At 38.2% G+C, this 17,071-nt stretch overlaps 2 protein-coding genes across 6 annotated transcripts in view; one reads left to right on the forward strand and one right to left on the reverse strand.

Annotated features, from left to right (window-relative positions):
- Positions 1 to 15,719, reverse strand: part of MARCHF5 (membrane associated ring-CH-type finger 5) — a 42,541-nt gene extending 26,822 nt beyond the window's left edge. The window contains exons 1-3 of one of the 2 annotated variants that reach the window (XM_014558353.2): positions 15,545 to 15,680; positions 2,284 to 2,348; positions 780 to 982 (exon numbers count right to left, since the gene is read on the reverse strand). In XM_014558353.2, the coding sequence (XP_014413839.1) occupies positions 780 to 982; positions 2,284 to 2,309 (229 nt within the window). In that variant the 5' untranslated portion in view covers positions 2,310 to 2,348; positions 15,545 to 15,680. Of the gene's footprint in view, positions 1 to 779; positions 983 to 2,283; positions 2,349 to 15,544 lie in introns of both variants that reach the window. The other variant, XM_006183668.3, reaches the window with a different exon arrangement.
- Positions 15,720 to 15,912: 193 nt separating this feature from the next.
- CPEB3 (cytoplasmic polyadenylation element binding protein 3) overlaps positions 15,913 to 17,071 on the forward strand; it is a 164,519-nt gene continuing 163,360 nt past the window's right edge. For 2 of the 4 annotated variants that reach the window (XM_032491322.1, XM_032491324.1), the window contains exon 1: positions 15,914 to 16,116. The gene's annotated coding sequence lies outside the window, so the exon portion shown is untranslated. Of the gene's footprint in view, positions 16,179 to 17,071 lie in introns of all 4 variants that reach the window. The other 2 variants (XM_032491321.1, XM_032491323.1) reach the window with 2 other exon arrangements.

Below are 17,071 nucleotides of genomic sequence, written 5' to 3' on the forward strand. Positions count from 1 at the left end.
TACTCCCTGCAAAGTCATTCTTTCCTTCTGACCTTCCCAGAACCCAAAATGCCTTCATATAACTCTTGATTATAGTCAAGGGTGATACTAAAAATGTTTAACAACTAGCACGGAATAAACACCAAAGAGAATGACACCAGTTCACAGTCACATGGCTGTGCTAAACATGCAAATTAAATATCAGCCTTAGTTACAGCTTCCTTTAAGCAATATGCTACACTTATTTCAATGCTAGCCACATTCTCAAAGACCTTTGGTTATTTCTTGCCTGCCAATTCAGAGAAAAAGGAAAGCAGTTTTCATGAAAGACATCCACATAAACTGTATTCCAAAGATAGTTTAACACTGTCTTTTATTAAATCTTTAATTTCTCTACTTTTATTCCTTAATAGAAGAATTAAGGATAAGTATTAGAAAAAACACACTATTGTTTTCTTTCTCCCACACCAATGGTTTCCAGAGAATGAGGTTCTTTAGTCAGTTTTTTATTAGAATTTCGTTATTTGATTTTATCCAGCTAGATGTCCAAGTTCATTATCCACTCAACTAAAACGAGAACATTTAATAAACAGACAAACGGATGGATATGGGGATATATAAAGGATAAAGTAAACTGTTAGCAAAACAAATGTCTGACATTTAGAGAGAAAACAACAGAAAGGGGATAGAGAAATTCACAAAAAAGCAAAGAGATGGGTCACTTAAAAATAAATGTAGGATCATAAGGTTATGTGTAGTAACATGACATATATCTGTGTTGTTTCTAAGGATCTTCTTACCCAACTTCGGAAAAACTATTAAGTATTCAGCATTGCACTGAGGACATGCCACTCTCGCTGTACTGTTTCCTCTTTGTTTTTCATCCACCCAGCGCTGTAGACAAGCCTGGTGAACCCATTTTGTAGATCCTCTGCATCTGCATGGTCTCACCCATTCAGCTGTTCTATCATCTTCATCAGTGGCAAAACACACCCAGCAACTTCTGTAAATTAAAAAGAGAAAATAATGTCATCTTTAAGATCCTAGCCTCCTCTTCACTGCAGCTCTTATTTAATGGGATGAGATATATGTTATATTATAGAACTTTTAATTCTGTATTAAAAGACTATATATTATATGACTGAAGAGACAAAATAACACATTTCTAGTAGGGTACTTTCTTCTTTTTGTTTTTCCTCATGAATACACAAGATTCTGCAGATCTTGAATTTTGTGTTTTTGTAACCTCTTCCCTTTTTCAAGCAATTCTTCACATTCTCTAATGAACCAGAATGCAAAGAGCCCACCCTGAAACTGCTTTTCTTTTATAAGACCTAATAATTCTTTGAGAAGTGGTAACTACAGGAATATGTGAAATTCAGTGTATCCGTCATTTCAACAACATTAACCTCTTAACTTATTGAACTTGGAGAACTAAAGTATTACACAAGTGATTTCACATATGGTCTCATTCAATTTTCAACTGAGAGAGAAAAAAACCCACCCATTTCTCTGTCTGGTAAAGTATGACTATAAGAAGAGAGAATGTTTATTAAATTGAAAAAAAAAAAAAAAAAGCACAAGGGGGAGAAGAGATGAAGACACCAGGATAGATTTTTTTAGGATGGTGATATGATAAATTTGGGCCTATGTTTCCATTATAGGTATAACTGGTTTTCCTTTTTTGGTGGGAATTATATTTATTATATTTGAAAGCTAGACATCTCAAGATTTTTAAAAATTTTTAAAAATTCTATATAGATGGCTAATTTTAAAATATTTTCCCATTTTGATTTTAAGGGCACTTCATGAAGTCTTACTTGTTCTTGTAGAACTAGGTTGCAGTCTCTCCCAATTAACACAGGTTTGACACTGATTTCCATTAGGGCAAATACAATTCAACCCTACACCATTCACTCCCCTACCCCCACCATTAAAGTTTGACTGCACAATTGGAAACAACTGCTAATTAAATCTTGTTACCTACTGTAAATTTTTCACTTAATTAGATAAGTGGCTTCTGTCAGGACAACTAGCTTAAGTATGCTCAGTGGGAAAGACTATAAAGTCAGGTACCACAGAGGGGTGACGTTTCCAGTCTTTGTAAAACATGAATTTTAATTGTGTGCCCCAATTAAAACTTTTCAGTTAGAATAGGGAAAAAACTCTGAACTGAATACATGGCAACAATATCCAAAATTGTGCTTTTACTCAGCTTTCAAATTCAGTCAGGTTTCACATGATCTACTGTGGTAAAAATTGGAGATAAGTAGTATGTTTAAGCACGCTGACCCTCTAACCTACCTCAGGCAAGCTGTCTGGGACTTCATGCTATCTTATGGTTATCCAAAAAATGCCTCCTCCTCCACCTTATTTAAAAAAAAAAAATCTATTGCAGTAAAATATACATAACATAAAATTTACTACTTTAACCATTTTTAAGACTACAATTCTATATCACTAAGTCATTCACACTGTTGTCCAACCATCACCACTATCCACGATTTGACTGGGTTTCAACCTAGTTTTTTTCATAATATTTCAACTGACAAGTGTAGAGCAAATAGACCTAATTAATTGAGGTGTTAGTATATATTTTCCCCACAACCAAGGTAATTTTGTAAATATATCTGTATACTTCTGGGACATGAAATGTATTATTTTAATAACAAAACACAGGCAGAATATCTAGAACCTAGAAACTTTCTAGGTTCTTACACATTTTCATATCAACAATGAAACATACATGTAGTTAAGCACAGCAAAACCAGCATACTTAATCAATATTAAGGGGAACTGAATTTTAAATTGAGCCAATTGCAGTCATCGGGAATAAAATAAAATGCAGAACAACAGCCTTAACAGGTTGAACCAAATCAAACTACCTCTGTTTGTCTGTTTTGACTTATGTAAATGGCAGTTTCATGTATCAGTCTAATGGGAATACTTGTATAGCTATAATCCCAATAAATTCTAGATAAGTATATTTCCCTCCAATATTTAATAGGAAAAATTTCAATTTCAAAAAATGTTGAAAAACTGTTCAGTGAAAACCCATATTCCAAACATCTAGATTCTACAATCCTTGTCATTTTGCTATATATTTGCTTTACCACATATTCATTCACCAATCCCTTTTTTGATGCATTTCAAAGTTGCAGACATTAGTGTATTTCACCCCTAAATACTTCAAGTTTTATTTTTTAGAAGGTATTCAACTGACATTTGAAACAGGCACTGTCAGATTTTTTTCCAATTTCACAACTATGATAGATAAGATCAAGGAATGATAATATACAGTGAACACTTATTAGGCCTTATTAGAAGTGTTAATCCCAATAACCCTGTTTTTATTGTCTGATTCATAGTGACAGTGAGTATACAGCTTACAAATTTGGATTTTGAAGCTAATGTTCAGAGATCAAATTAAATTATGCTACAGAAGAGATGTTTTTCAAAAAAACCTTATTGATGACAATACTCTCAAGAAGTTTGCTGATTTTCAACATCTACTAACTTACCACATCCATTTTCTACTTATTCCAGTCGTTCAACAGTTAATCTGATGATGGTCATCTGAGATCAAATAGTATTGCCCACAATATGTAAACTTCCGACAACACCAAATTACTTCATCTAAAAATTATAGTTTAAGATACAAATAAATATGAAGTGGAAACTTCTAACTTAATAATAGTACAAAACAAGCAAGCAACTAAAAATTATAGAAATTGCCAGCAACATTTACTGAGCATTCACTGGCTCCATGTGGTTGCACAAACAAAATAAATGGAAGATTGTATCTATCTGGAAAACCCTATAACTTAACTGGGGCTATATCCAGTCAATAAAATTGATTAAAGGTTCTAGTGAAATTACCACAGTACACCCATTTTAAGAAGAAGGAAAAATCAATCTGCATAGATCAGAGAAGGCTTCAGGGAGGAGTTATAGTAGAAATTAGCAGGGGCAAGTGATTTTATTACAGGGATTCTCAAAAATAAAACATCCCAGGACCAACTGCTCAGGATCACTAGTGAACCTGCAAATTCTCTTGCTCTACACCAGACCTAGCAAATCAGAAACTCTAGAGGAGGGGAGCCTAGAAATCTGTGTTTTAACAAGCCCCCAGGGTGATCCCGATGTACAATAAAGTTTGAGAACTGCTAGGGTATAAAAATGGCAGGTAGAAAAAAGCAGAAAGACTGGAGAAAGCAAACTGTGTGAAAGGGACAATTACTGGATTTATTCAGGTTAGAAATAACTGCTTCTGATGACTAAATATTTTAATATAAATAACAGTACAGAAAATGTTAAGTTCTAGAGAACTTATTAACTGATTTACTACCTTACTAGGTACAGGAGTTTAAGCTACCTAATATGGAAAGAACATTCGTCTGTGAAGTAAGGGCCAGGAACATGGGAAATTAACTCAAAGCTTATAAAAATGGTCATATGAATGTTTTGGGGTAAAAAGCCTATAAGGTAGAGTTATTAGTCTTTAGGATTAGAAATGAGGAGAGAGAACAAAACATGTATAGCAATCTTTTCTTTCCTCATTAAAAAAAAAAAAGTCTAACAGACTGATCAGGAACATCACCTGAGAAGGTCTTAAAATTATGCCTTCCCTCTTTGTTTCCTCATACCCTACTCCCTCCTTGATGTAATCTATTTCAGTTATTCATCCCCCAATTCCTCACTTCCTTCCATTTAAGGAGAAAAGAGGTGTTCAAAAATGATGGGTTTATAGTTTCTCAAGATCTTAGAGGGGAGAGTAGAAACTTGTGGTTTAATGTACAGCATGATTTCTCCTCTTCTTTAGGAAAAAGTATCCCCCAGTTTTAAAGGAAAACTATTCTTCCCTGCAACATCAGCTATGTACGTAGTGTAGGCAGGTAGTCCCATAGTCCCAGCTCCAGGAAGAGCAATCCTTAGACTTAAGGGAGTATCCCAAGCCCTAGACTACAGTGATTGGGAGGCTGGGCACTTAAAGCTGGTTGTATCAGAGTGAACTTCAGAATTTCTGCTGGGAAAGTTGGTAAACAGACTTTGTTTTCTACTGGGCTTGAAGGCAGGAAAAGCATGAAGCTAAACAAGGGTGTGAGGCTACTGCTGCCAGAAGAGCCACCATATGGAGCCTAAAGAACCCAGAGGAAGCTGAAAGATGGAAAGTGATGGCTTTATTTGAGACATGGATCAAGCTGTGCTTAAAGCTAAATATACCCTTGCACTGCTCACTTACATAAACCCACAGCTTTTGGGTTTTTTTTAGTTTAACCAGTTTGGGGGCAGATTCTCCATCATGTGCAACCCAAACAATCTTGTTATAGAGCGTGAGAAACTGGGTATGAGATAGCCCCAGAACAATAATATAATGTAAACTCCTAAGAGCTTTTATATGTACACACAGTATTTTTTGTCAACAGCTTTGTTTCCTACTGACAGGAACTTGAGCGGAAAAGACTTAAATAAACCTAATTCCCACTGCAAGGACTTTGAGTCTTCCAAGTTCTTCTGTTTCTCACACAGGGCAAAAATATGCTCTTGATTCTGCTATTGGCTCAGATCATTTCTCAGCTAAAAACAGCCAACAAATATAAAACCAAGTATTTTGAAATTAAAAATTTTTACTTATAATACCATAATATTTGCATTGCAGGATCAATATAACTTTAATTCTACTTTAAGTTATTACATATTTTAATGTTATAATTTATGGGATGGCAATTTTAATACCCTTTAAAAAGGTGAATATAATTGGCTATTTTCTATTTCAAAGGACAAAGCCAAAAACCTTTTAAAGTCTACACCCAAGAAGAGGTGGTAATTTCTGACCAAATTCTAAATAACAGTTTTCCTTTAAGTCATTTCCTCCCCTTGTTCTCTTCAATCCTCCAATCTCTCAGAAAGCAGTGCTTAGTGTTACGTATAAGTATCTTCTGCGAACGTGCTAGAAATACAAATTCTCAGGTCCTACCCCAGACCTACAGAATCAGAAACTCTTGAGGATGGGACTCAACACTACATTTAAAATTTTTATTTTAACTGCTTTTTAAATTATGTTTTTTATTGTGGTAAAGTATATATAAATACAAAATTTACCATCTTAACCATTTTTAAGTATAAAGTTCAGTGGTATTAAATACATTTAAATTTTTGTGCTACCATCAATCACCACCACCCATCCCTACAACTCTTTTCATCTTGTAAAGCAAAGTCTATGTGCTCATTAAACAATTCCTCAATCTCCTCTCCCCTCAGCCCCTGACAACCACCAGTATACTTTCTGTGTTTTAATTTTGACTAATCTAAGTACTTCATATAAGTGAAATCATCCAGTATTTAGTTTTTTTTTAATGTCTTCAAGGTTCATCCACGATGTAGCATATTGCAGAATATCCTTCCTTTTTGAGGCTGAATAATATTCCATTGTATTCCACATTTTGCTTATCCATTCATTAATCATAGATACTAGGACTGCTTCTAAGTTTTAGCTATTGTGAATAATGCTGCTATGAACATGGGTGTACAAATATCTCTTTGAGACTCTGCTTTCAATTCTTTTGAGTATATACCTAGAAGTGAAATTGCTAGGTCATATGCTAATTCTATTTTTGATTTTTTGAGGAATCACCAACATTGTGAAGTCCTTCAGGTAATCATGATACCTAAAGTTTGAGAACCTCTGCTCTGGCTATTCTTCTTTCCTTTTTCCATATTTCTCCCCTTTGTAAGTTTCCTCGACTCACCATAATACAAAAATAAAATTTCATTTTACATTCAACTTTAAAGTAAATACTTTAAAGTCATTTGGTTTTAAATTTAAACAGTAAATAAAATGCTTGAGATTTTTTTTTTCTAAGGAAAAAAGCTGGCTAAATTTGGGGAAAAGATTTTTTAAGTTCAGGATATTCTAACTAGTTAAAAAATTTGGGCTTTGGAGCCAGATTGCCTGAGTTCAAATTCCTGCTCACCACTTATTTTAGGTTTAATGACAATCTCTTTCAGAGTTTTTTTTGTAAGGTAGGGGTTCCTAATTTGAGGTCCATGAAAAATTCACGGGGCTGATAAACCTGGATGGGAAAAAAATTACACTTTTATTTTCACTAAACTCTAAGAAAATTTTAAATTTTTTTCCAATGATGAATGTAAGCAAACCATTGTCATATTTGCAGTACAGCAATTAGAACTTAGTACAGTGACCAGAAATTTTCATATTACAGCTGTACAGATCCCAAAATAACATTTAGCCCATCACTAATTTGAAATTATCCATTGATAATAGATAAACCAATAGATTTTGTATTTAAATGTGTTAAAGCCTATACTACTATGCCAGATTTTTAATATTTTGATAACTATTTCAACAAAATTGCTTCATTTCTGACTTATATGTTTTGTTTTATTCTTTCAAAACAGTCTAAGAAGGAACCCATAGGCTTAACTAAACTGTCAAAGGAGTTCTCAGCATAAAAAGGTTTTATGTTAAGATTCTCTATTGCAAAGGATTAAACAAGTGATCATGAAACTGGTTAAGAATTGCCTGGAACATATATAACCACCAAATTAACAGTAGCAATAATGGCACCTATAGAGATGAGAAAGATGGTGTCAACTTTACATCTCTGCTTAGATTTTATGAATGCATTTCTTGCCTAAATTAATGCATAAAACAATTCTGCTTGGCACCCTGCCATTCGGTGGAAAAAAGTCCTGGATCCCTAATCACCCCCCAGTTCTTCTTCATAGGTCAAAATTACTGCTTAAAATATTCATTAAAGTCCTCAATTCATTTTCTTCTACTCTTCTTTTCCTTCCATTGGGTTTTCTAAATGCTGCCTGTTTGCTGATATACACAGTCACTGTTTACTTCCACACTTTTCCACCAGCCAAGGTAGGGCTCATTAGTTTATAAAGAGAGATCTGGGAATTATCATGCTCAGTTCAGAGATCAAAGAACAAATCACTATTATAATATGAAAAACTAAATTAGACCAATCTAAAGAATATTACTTATTCTTTAAAATAAATGTATAGCCTTATTGGCATTGGTAATATCACTAATCCGTATGTATAACATGCCACTCTTTATAAAAGATCAGTTATTTAATTCTACATGATTTTAAAATTATAACTTTTTTCCAGTTACATATCCTTCTTAATAGTAAAATTTATAAACAGTTTGAGGAATACATGGTCTGTCTTAAATCTAAGTATTCAAGATCTCTTAATCAACTTGAGTACCTATTAAGTATGTTCATTATTTGATGTCACAAGAAATACACAGTCTAGTTAAGGAACAAATATATGCAAGAAGGACCACATAAAAACAACCACACAAAACATAAAGTGCCAAGAAACGATGTTAGTGACCATACAGAAATATGATGAAGACCACATGAAATACAGGATGAAAAAGCTGAGGTTTCATGAGAATGAAGAACTACAGGTGAGATGAGGACTGGAGAATGAAAAGAATAAGGGTATTTGAAGTAAGAAAATCAGCAGAAACAAGCTTAGAGATAGAAATGAGCATATCGTTGCAATGAGAAGACCAATGTGGCTGGAGCAGAAAGGTTTTAGAACAAAGCCAGATATTACAAACCAGTTAGGAAATGATGGATGACAAAGGTAACCTGACTTCACAGGGTTCATTTGTGACTAAATCATTGTTTATATGTCTAAGTTAATTATTTTAAAAGTATGTGGGGAAAAAAGGGGAGGAAACTACTCATCAATAGAATAGTTTCTCACTGGCATGTAAATTAACTAAGCAAGGTAGGTATGGTTATCTAATAAAACAGCTGGCAGTAAAGCCTATCTTTGCAGACTCAAACTGCAGGTGTTTATCTTGGATTATTTGAAACATCTGGTAAATCATAGGCTCCTGCCCTAGAGATCACTCTGATGAACACTGGAGTGTAGCAGAATAGAAGAGTTCTAGAATATAGGACTGAGAGCAATGAAACAAGCTTTAAATTGTTGTTGCTGTATTATATATGGTGCCTTAACAATGTATTCGCATGACTGTTTAAAGAAAGAGAAAAAGTAATGTCCTTAATTCAGGACATACTTACAGAACCATCCTCTGGTTAATGTAAGGAACACCCCATTTAACAATGGAAAAAATGCAAACTGCTTGCTTTGTCTCAGGATTAAAAGTGTCACATCCCATGTATTCTGAACAGGAACTATACCATCAAGACTAAAAATCCCTTTGTATGTCTGTTCACCCAACTGGAATGGAAGTCAAAGTATCTGGATTCATCAAAGAGTTATAACCACAATCATGACACATTCTGAAAGAGGGAAAGGGAAATATACCACAAGGAAAGTAATCATTTACTAAGCATATATTCATGCCATGCCCTCTCTCTCTGATCTTCATAAACTCTGCAAGCATAATTATTTCCATATTAAATAAATAAGGGAACAAAAGCCCAGAAGGGTTAAATGCCCTGCTCAAGGCCTCATGGTTAAGTAAAAAGGCGTGGATGCAACCTAGGCCTCAACTCCAAAGCATCAGCTTTTTTCACAGCACCATGCTGCCATGTGGATGGGGTATTCTGAGAAAATTTTCCGTCTCTCATTTCTAAGGAAATTATAGCCAGTACAAGAGATTACATGTTTCATTTTTGCTACGGTACTTTTAAGCAGCCATAAGGAGCTTTCACCAGAAGTCTAAACCCATTGTTTAGACGCTAAACCCATTGTGTACTCCAATGTGCCATATAAAAATTACCATCTCTCATGTTATGAACCATGGCATGTAAAGAGATGGGAGGCAGCTATGTATGTCTGACATGTAAAGGACTGCTACATGGGTCTGGAGAAAGAGGGAAATATTTCTGGCTGAAATGGTCAGAAAAGCTTTATAAATGAGGCAGAAACTAAACTGGATCTTGAAGAGTGGGTAGAATTTTAAAAGACAAGATGCTGAAAAGGACACAGGACAGTGAGCAAATCAGTTTGGCCTGGGCAAAAGACATGAACTTTATGCATTCTTCCTTAAAGAGAAGCAAAACTTTAAAAAGGTAGTTGGTGCCAGCCATATACTCAGTGTCTTAAGCATAATAGGGAGGACAACAAGTATGATTATGGAGGATCTCAAAGGCCAGGCTAAAGAATTTGAACTTAAGCTTAACAAGCAATTAAGAAAACACAGAAGGTTTTGAGCAAAGGAGGTATTTTTAAAATGGTGCTTCAGTAAGATTATTCTAGGCATTGATATGTCATAAATATTGAAAAGAAAGACATTATGATTCTACAGTGTTTCCAATGTACTTTCCCCTTGTGGGGTTATCTGTCCTCAGTGAACTGCCGCTTGAATGTGCATGGCAGTAGTAGTAAAGGGTGTGTATGGAAGGCTCTGAGACACGGATAGGTACACTAAAAAACTGCAGTAGTGTGATGTACTATGATACATGCACAATGGTTCTATGGAAATACAGGAAGAAGTAACTCGTTCTGTTTAAAGGAGCTGTGTAATGCTTCAAGGTGATACTTGAGCTGAATTCCAAAGATGTGTCAGAGTTGGCCAGATGTCAAAAAGAGGAAGTAATCTAAAGCAAAAATAAGAAGATGAAGAACAAGATATATTCAGAGAACAATGAAGTGGAGTGCAGAAGAGTATGGTTAAAGTAGGTTGGGGCTGGATTATATCAATAGAGCTAAATCCCTTCACTAGGGTCTTGAAAGGTTAGTTCTTATCCTATAGGTGATGTAAAGACTGGCAGGTTTTAAAGCATGGACATGACATGACTGTGCCTTGGCCAATTCTAATACCACTCTGTAAGTCAAAATGGAAGAGAAAAACTGAAGTCAGAAAGAAGAATATACAATATTTGATAAGCAAGTGGATTTAGAGGAAAAGAAGCAAAAAAGAATGAAAGAAAAAAAAGAGATGTAGGTTATGGCTGATAGACTAGAATGGATCTAGTAAAGGCCAGAAATTGGGAAGTCACGGTAAGTAAAAGCCAGAGAAGTGTTGGTAGTTTAGTTTTGGATAGGTTAAGGCGCTAGTAATACTGTGTATACCCAAAGTGTGGGAAAGAGGCCAGGAATAAAGACATACATCTGGGAGCCACTCATATAAAGGTGAGATAGTAAGTGGGTATACTTTTCAGAGAATGGTAAACCCTGAGGATTGAACTGTATTTAAACGACTGAAGGGAGTAAAGGTAAGGTGATACATAAGGGAGAAAAAGCAAAAGACAAATAGTGTGACAGAACTGAACACAGTTTCAAGAAGCTAGGGAGTGGTGGTCACCATTTTCATCTTCATGACATAAATGTCAAGTGATGTGAAGACCAAGAAGAAAAGTCATTAGGTTTACCAGTTAAGAAATTACTGGTAACTTTTAGTATACTTTAGGAGAGCTAAGGACAAGAAAGGTGAGTGAAAGTCAAATTACAAGAGAGAATGAGAAAATAAAAAACTAAATGTCATGAACAGGGGAATGGATTAAGAAAGAAGAGTGGAATGTTAATACCATGGATTATATATATATTCTCTTTAATTGCTGTGTATCACAGATCTCAATATTTTCAAAAGCAAGTTGCAGACTAATATATTTAAATTTCAGAAAAAAACAGAACTATGAATTATATATAGTATATATAAATGCATTAAACAAAGACTGGAAGAACATAAACCTGTTTATGATAGTGTAGTGGGGATGGAGAGAAGACATGGGACTGGGGATAGTGTTCAAAGGGGACTTTATCTGTAATGTTTCCACTTTTTACATAGAGATGGAAGGAAATATAACTAATTGCTAATGTTTTTAAATTCCAGGTATTGTTCTGTAATCGTCAAAATGGGACAGTAATGTGATTGAGGAAAAGATGCCAACTGACAAAGAGAATGAGAAGGTGCTTTATTGGTAACTATGAGATGTTTATATAAATCAGAAGATAATACAGCATAGTCCTATCAGAACACTCTACAACCTCTAAAGGGATGTACATGTGTGGTGATAACCACTTAGAGTGAGGATTCTAATTCACCTTGCCACTGCAGGAGGCAGGTGGGGAGCAGATTATTCTCCCTGCTTTTCTCCTCATCTGACTGTTCTGGGGACACTGGTTACGTTCCTTGTCTACCCACCAGGCGCCAAGTAAGTGATGCAAAACAACCTCAACAGATTCCTGAATGTTTGCTGTGAGAAGGGTACACAAAAGTCAAATTTCCAGAAGTATTTCTCACCAGGCTTTAACTGAGGTCCATTCTTATAGTTTGTTATAATATTATTTGTATTCTCTATACATTTAATTCTAATTTTTAGAAATAAAAGAGAAAACAAGAAAGTAGATGGTGACAGAATAATATACAACAGATTTCTTTAAAAAGTCTGGCAAAGAAGGAAAGGAAGAGAAACTGACCAAGATTCAGAGAGCCTAATGTAAAGACTTTGAGTTTATGAATGGTTATAATTTCAGGGCAATGATGTGTGACCCCAAATCATTCATGATACTAGAAAGCCACCCCTTTTCCACTACTCTCAAACAATTTAAAAGGTTCAAACGATAAATTTACATAAAGCAGCTGCTTGTTATAAAAATGAAAGGCAATCAAAATACATACCTATGTATACTCTTTCCACCTATAAACACTGGAGTAATAAAATTTATCCAGATAAGTAACTGCTAAACTAAATTTAGTTATTCACAAAGGACAAGGCAATTCAATTTCAGCTATTAGTAAGTAACTATTAATTAAAAACCCCTGAAAGACTAAATATATAAACTGAACATACCATTCATGTTATAGAAACATAATCTTCATTTTATGTAACAATTTATGGAACACAAATCTCACTAAAATTTAAGCTCCATATAAGCATTTTTGGTTAAGCTCACTACCACAAATACCAAGGGCCCAGAATGGTACCGGGCAAATGCAGGCATCAATATTTAATAAATCAACTCAATGAATACAAATGTTTAGTAAGCACTATAAAATGCCTAATTTTAGCCTAGAAGCAAAAGAACAATGTGTGTTATACACATTTCCTTACTCTTCTCAAGGATAAAACTTGCACTGAAGAAATCAACATATGGGCAAGATTCTGAGCTAAATTCTCTCCCTCAAAAATTGCCAGAGACCAAGCTTGTGGGGGAAGCCAAATTCATGGCAAGAATTCTGGGTCCTAATAGGTTGACATATTTTAGTCTGTTGGGCCTGTCAGTATCCCTCAAATGAACCTATCAAGTATCTTACTGTTCAGCTTGCAGGTAGGGCCCACCTAGATTAAGATGATAGTAAATATGGAGATGGGCATGGGGCGGGGATTGCTACTCTGGTTGGTTACACTATAATCTCAAGTACCATCTGTGTGCCTAACATCTGAATAGTATTTTACTGTTTTACGAAGTACTTACTTGTGTTCTCATCTGCTGTGGTCCTGTGAGGTAGGACGTTATCATTTTATAAATGAAGATGTAGAGACTCAGAATTTAAGTCCAAAGTCACAAAGCTAGTAAGTGCAAAATGAGAATTTCAAGATTTCTGCCAAGCTTTTCTTATGAACCCATACTATCTCTTCTCATGAAATAATCCCTTAGGGTTTATAGTGGTTTTCAACGACAACAAACATGTGGAAAGCCTCTGAAAATATACATGCTCAGGCCCCATTCTTCAGAAATTTGTGAACTAACTGGTCTTGGGCAGAGCCAGGCATCCATCTATACCCCAGGTGATTCTAACATGAAGCCAGGTTGCAAAATACCGACTCAGATAATAAAGATCTTTGAGGAACTGGGGGTATAGATCAGTGGTAGAAAGTATACTTAGCATGTTGAGGTCCTGGGTTCAACCCCCAGTACCTTCATTAAAAAAATAATCAAAAATTAAAAAAAAAATCTTTGAATGTCATCTTAAGAATCTACCTTGAGGTATGTCAAAAAGATACAGAAGATGAGGGAAGCCAGTATTATAGTCACCTGCTTCAGTAAATGCAACCAGAATTTTCAAGTTTCTGTTGAGACATTTTAAACGCCTCACTAGCACTCCTTGGATTTTTTACTTTTATGGAAATCTTCAAAGAGTGTCTGAAAGCCATATCAGCTTTTGGACACAAACTTTTCTAAAAGTCACCTACCTAAAAATGGAAGCAGCAGGCCCTCCGAAGGAAAAAAAAAAATTATAAAATACCCTGTACCAGAATAGGGTCTCATTTGATTGGAATTGGCAGTGGCAGGAGATGGGCGTATTTCAGTAGTCCTATGTAATTTGCCAGTATGGTAAATTATCAGACCCCTAGAGAACTGGGGAAAATGACAAAAAAGTTCATGCATTTGTCACGAAACAAGTATTTACTGATAACTTCCTAAGTACCAGGCTCTGTTGTAGGATTCAAGATAAATGGTAAGTTTCTGCCTTCTAGGAGCTTGTTAAACTGCTTACATAAAAAGAGGGTGGGTAGTCAATACAACCTGACCTGAATGCTCTCCTTAAACAAGGGCTAGATTAATCACTGGGTCACCCCAATTGAAAGAATTCAGTAACATGCTTTCTTATCAACTTAGATGTCTCAAAATTTCAAGCCCTAAAGGAAATGCCTGTCGCTCTGGGAGGACACGTGTTCTGGGTGGGGCAGATCCAAACTGCACTGAACTGGGTATAATCTCATTTAAGGGAGGCCTTTCATTTAACACCTTACAGTTGGACCTTTTCTCAGTACAGAGAGCTGTCTCACCTGCTGAACAGAGTGGCAAGTGGTCTATCAAGAGTTGTAGGCAACCAAACACTATGCATTAGCCTGTAGCATGGCTATGCCAGGAAGTTAAGGCCTGGTTTAGGGGAAAATGTGGATTAAGGGTCTTCAAAAAACTCATGGTAGAACCCATGAATCTGAATTCGAACAGTAGAGGGCGGTGCAGCCGATTTCACAGAGTTTTACCCACTGGAGCCCCCCAGGAATGCACAACTGGCCCCACTACAAGATAAAGCTTTCTTAGTGAACTCAACGAATGGTGAAATACGCTAAGAGTTCAAGGTTGGACTCGAGGCTGTTTTCCATAACCTCTACTCTGGTCAAGTCCCTTGCGGATACCCTTGACCTTACAGTTTGGGGTGGGGATGGGATGGGGAAAAAGGAGTGAAGTCAATCTATGAAGCTTTCCAGAAGAATGTCTATCCTTGGTTTTTGGAAAAAGTGTTAAAATTGGAGAAGGATCATTTCCCAGAAAGACGGTCTGATTCTTCTTGCCACTGACATCGCTGACAAACACGTTACAACATAGTTTGAGGGGGAGGGGAGGAGGAGAGTAACAAAAAGAAACTGACTGTGGGTTAACATGAGCCCCTCGTACTTCGCAACGTCGTTCCAGCAAAACTATACGCCACTCCTTAACTTAGTTTCGCTTTAAGTCTACGCACCCGGGCCGCCCGCTCTGCCCTCCACCAAGAACGGACTGCAAACTTTCTGCCCCGCACCCGGCCCCTAGGCCGTGGAACTCCTCCCGGCACGCGGGGGTCGGCTTCGGAAGATCCCTGAGGTCGGGCGCGGACAGGGCCGGAGGCGAGGGTCCGCGGCTCGTCCTCCCCCAAGGCCACCCGTACCTGTCCAGCATCTGCTGTAGGGCTTGGTCCGGCATCTTCCGCGGAGCCGGAGCACTCGCCTCCCCGGTGGGCCCGGTCAGGGCCGGGCCCAGGGACAATAGCACTGAGAGGCGACGGAGTAGGCCTCAGTCCGGCGGTAGCCGCGAACCCGCCACCCAGCCTCCGTGGGCGTCCGGAAGAGGCGGTGGGGAGCGAGGAGGAGGAGCCTGGGGCGGGGAGGCGGCGATCGCGGCCCGGGTTCCTGCCCGTCGGCCCAGGGTTCCGGTCCATGGACCGCGGGCGCCGAGCTGCTGCCGGCGGAGGAGCTACCTCTGTGAGGTAAGAGTCACCGCCTCCGTGCGCGCCGGGGTCACGACGCAAAGCGGCCCAGAGCAGCCTGGGAGATGTAGTCCTCGGACCGTCCCCGCTAGAGGCTGCACAGCCCGCCCCGACCACCGCCGCCGCGCCCGCCGCCGCGCCCGCCGCCGCCCGGCCGGCGCCCTCCCGTTTCCTTCCTCCAGGGGGAAAAATGTCCTGCGGGCCGCTTTCCAGGAAGCAGCAGGATGTGCCGCTCCACTGTCAGTAGCATCAAGGTCAGCCCTCCCTGCCTATTTCTTTTCTCCTCGGCTCTTGCGCTCAGGTGGGACCGAGCCAGGTGAGGGGAGGGGGCTAAAGGGCCATGTCTCGGCAGGGTCCCCAGTCCCAGCCGCGGCGTCAGGCGGGCCGTGGCGGGGGCGGGGGTGGCAGAAGCTCCAGCTGAAGCCTTCGGCGCTGGAGGCAGCCTCTGCCGCGTCTGAGCTCATTTTGGGGAGTTACACAACCCCCGCAAGGGGTCGGATGCTCTAGTGAGTGCGGTTATTCCCGAGGGGTCGGGAGGGCAGGCGCTGCCTCCACCAGATGGTTCCCACCCGAGCCTCTCAGTGTGTGTTTGGCCGGGGTGGGAGGGGGAAGCGGGTTGGGGTGGAGAGATTATTCTCTCCCTCTCTAGGAACCTTCTAAAATGTGCCTGGGCTTTCAAGGGCTCGCCGATAGTCTCCAAATGGAACATGTTCGTGAATAAACAGCTCTTGCTTACTCAGCTGTGGGTTGTCAGGGGTGTTTGTTTCTCGGTCTCTGCTGCTGGTCACTGTTAACCATTTCTAGTTGCCTTGACACCTCTAAGCAGGTGGATGTGTTGGGGAGGGTGGGGGTGAGATCAAAAGGGGAAAATCATAAATCTCTCGTTGGGTTATTCTCTGACGCTCTAGGGACAGCTTTGGCGGGAGGAAAGAGCTGTTGGCTAAAGCGAATGCGTCTTTTGGACGACCTGTGGCGTTCTCTAGTGCTGTGATTGGTAGGACGTCTGGTAGTTTTCCCTTGATTATGCCTAATTTCTGCTGCAAGATGTTTGATTTTTGTGTAAATTAAAATGTGTTTTTTAAGCTCTTTTATTAACGTAGAATTTTGCAATCAGCTCTTAATTTTCAGTTTAAAGTTTGCTTCCTGAATATATTTGCACTAGAATGTACATTGCCAGGAAGAAAAACAAAAACAGCATGTGACCAGAAG

Source organism: Camelus ferus, chromosome 11, assembly GCF_009834535.1.
Source record: "Camelus ferus isolate YT-003-E chromosome 11, BCGSAC_Cfer_1.0, whole genome shotgun sequence".
In the NCBI taxonomy this organism is placed as follows: domain Eukaryota; kingdom Metazoa; phylum Chordata; class Mammalia; order Artiodactyla; family Camelidae; genus Camelus; species Camelus ferus.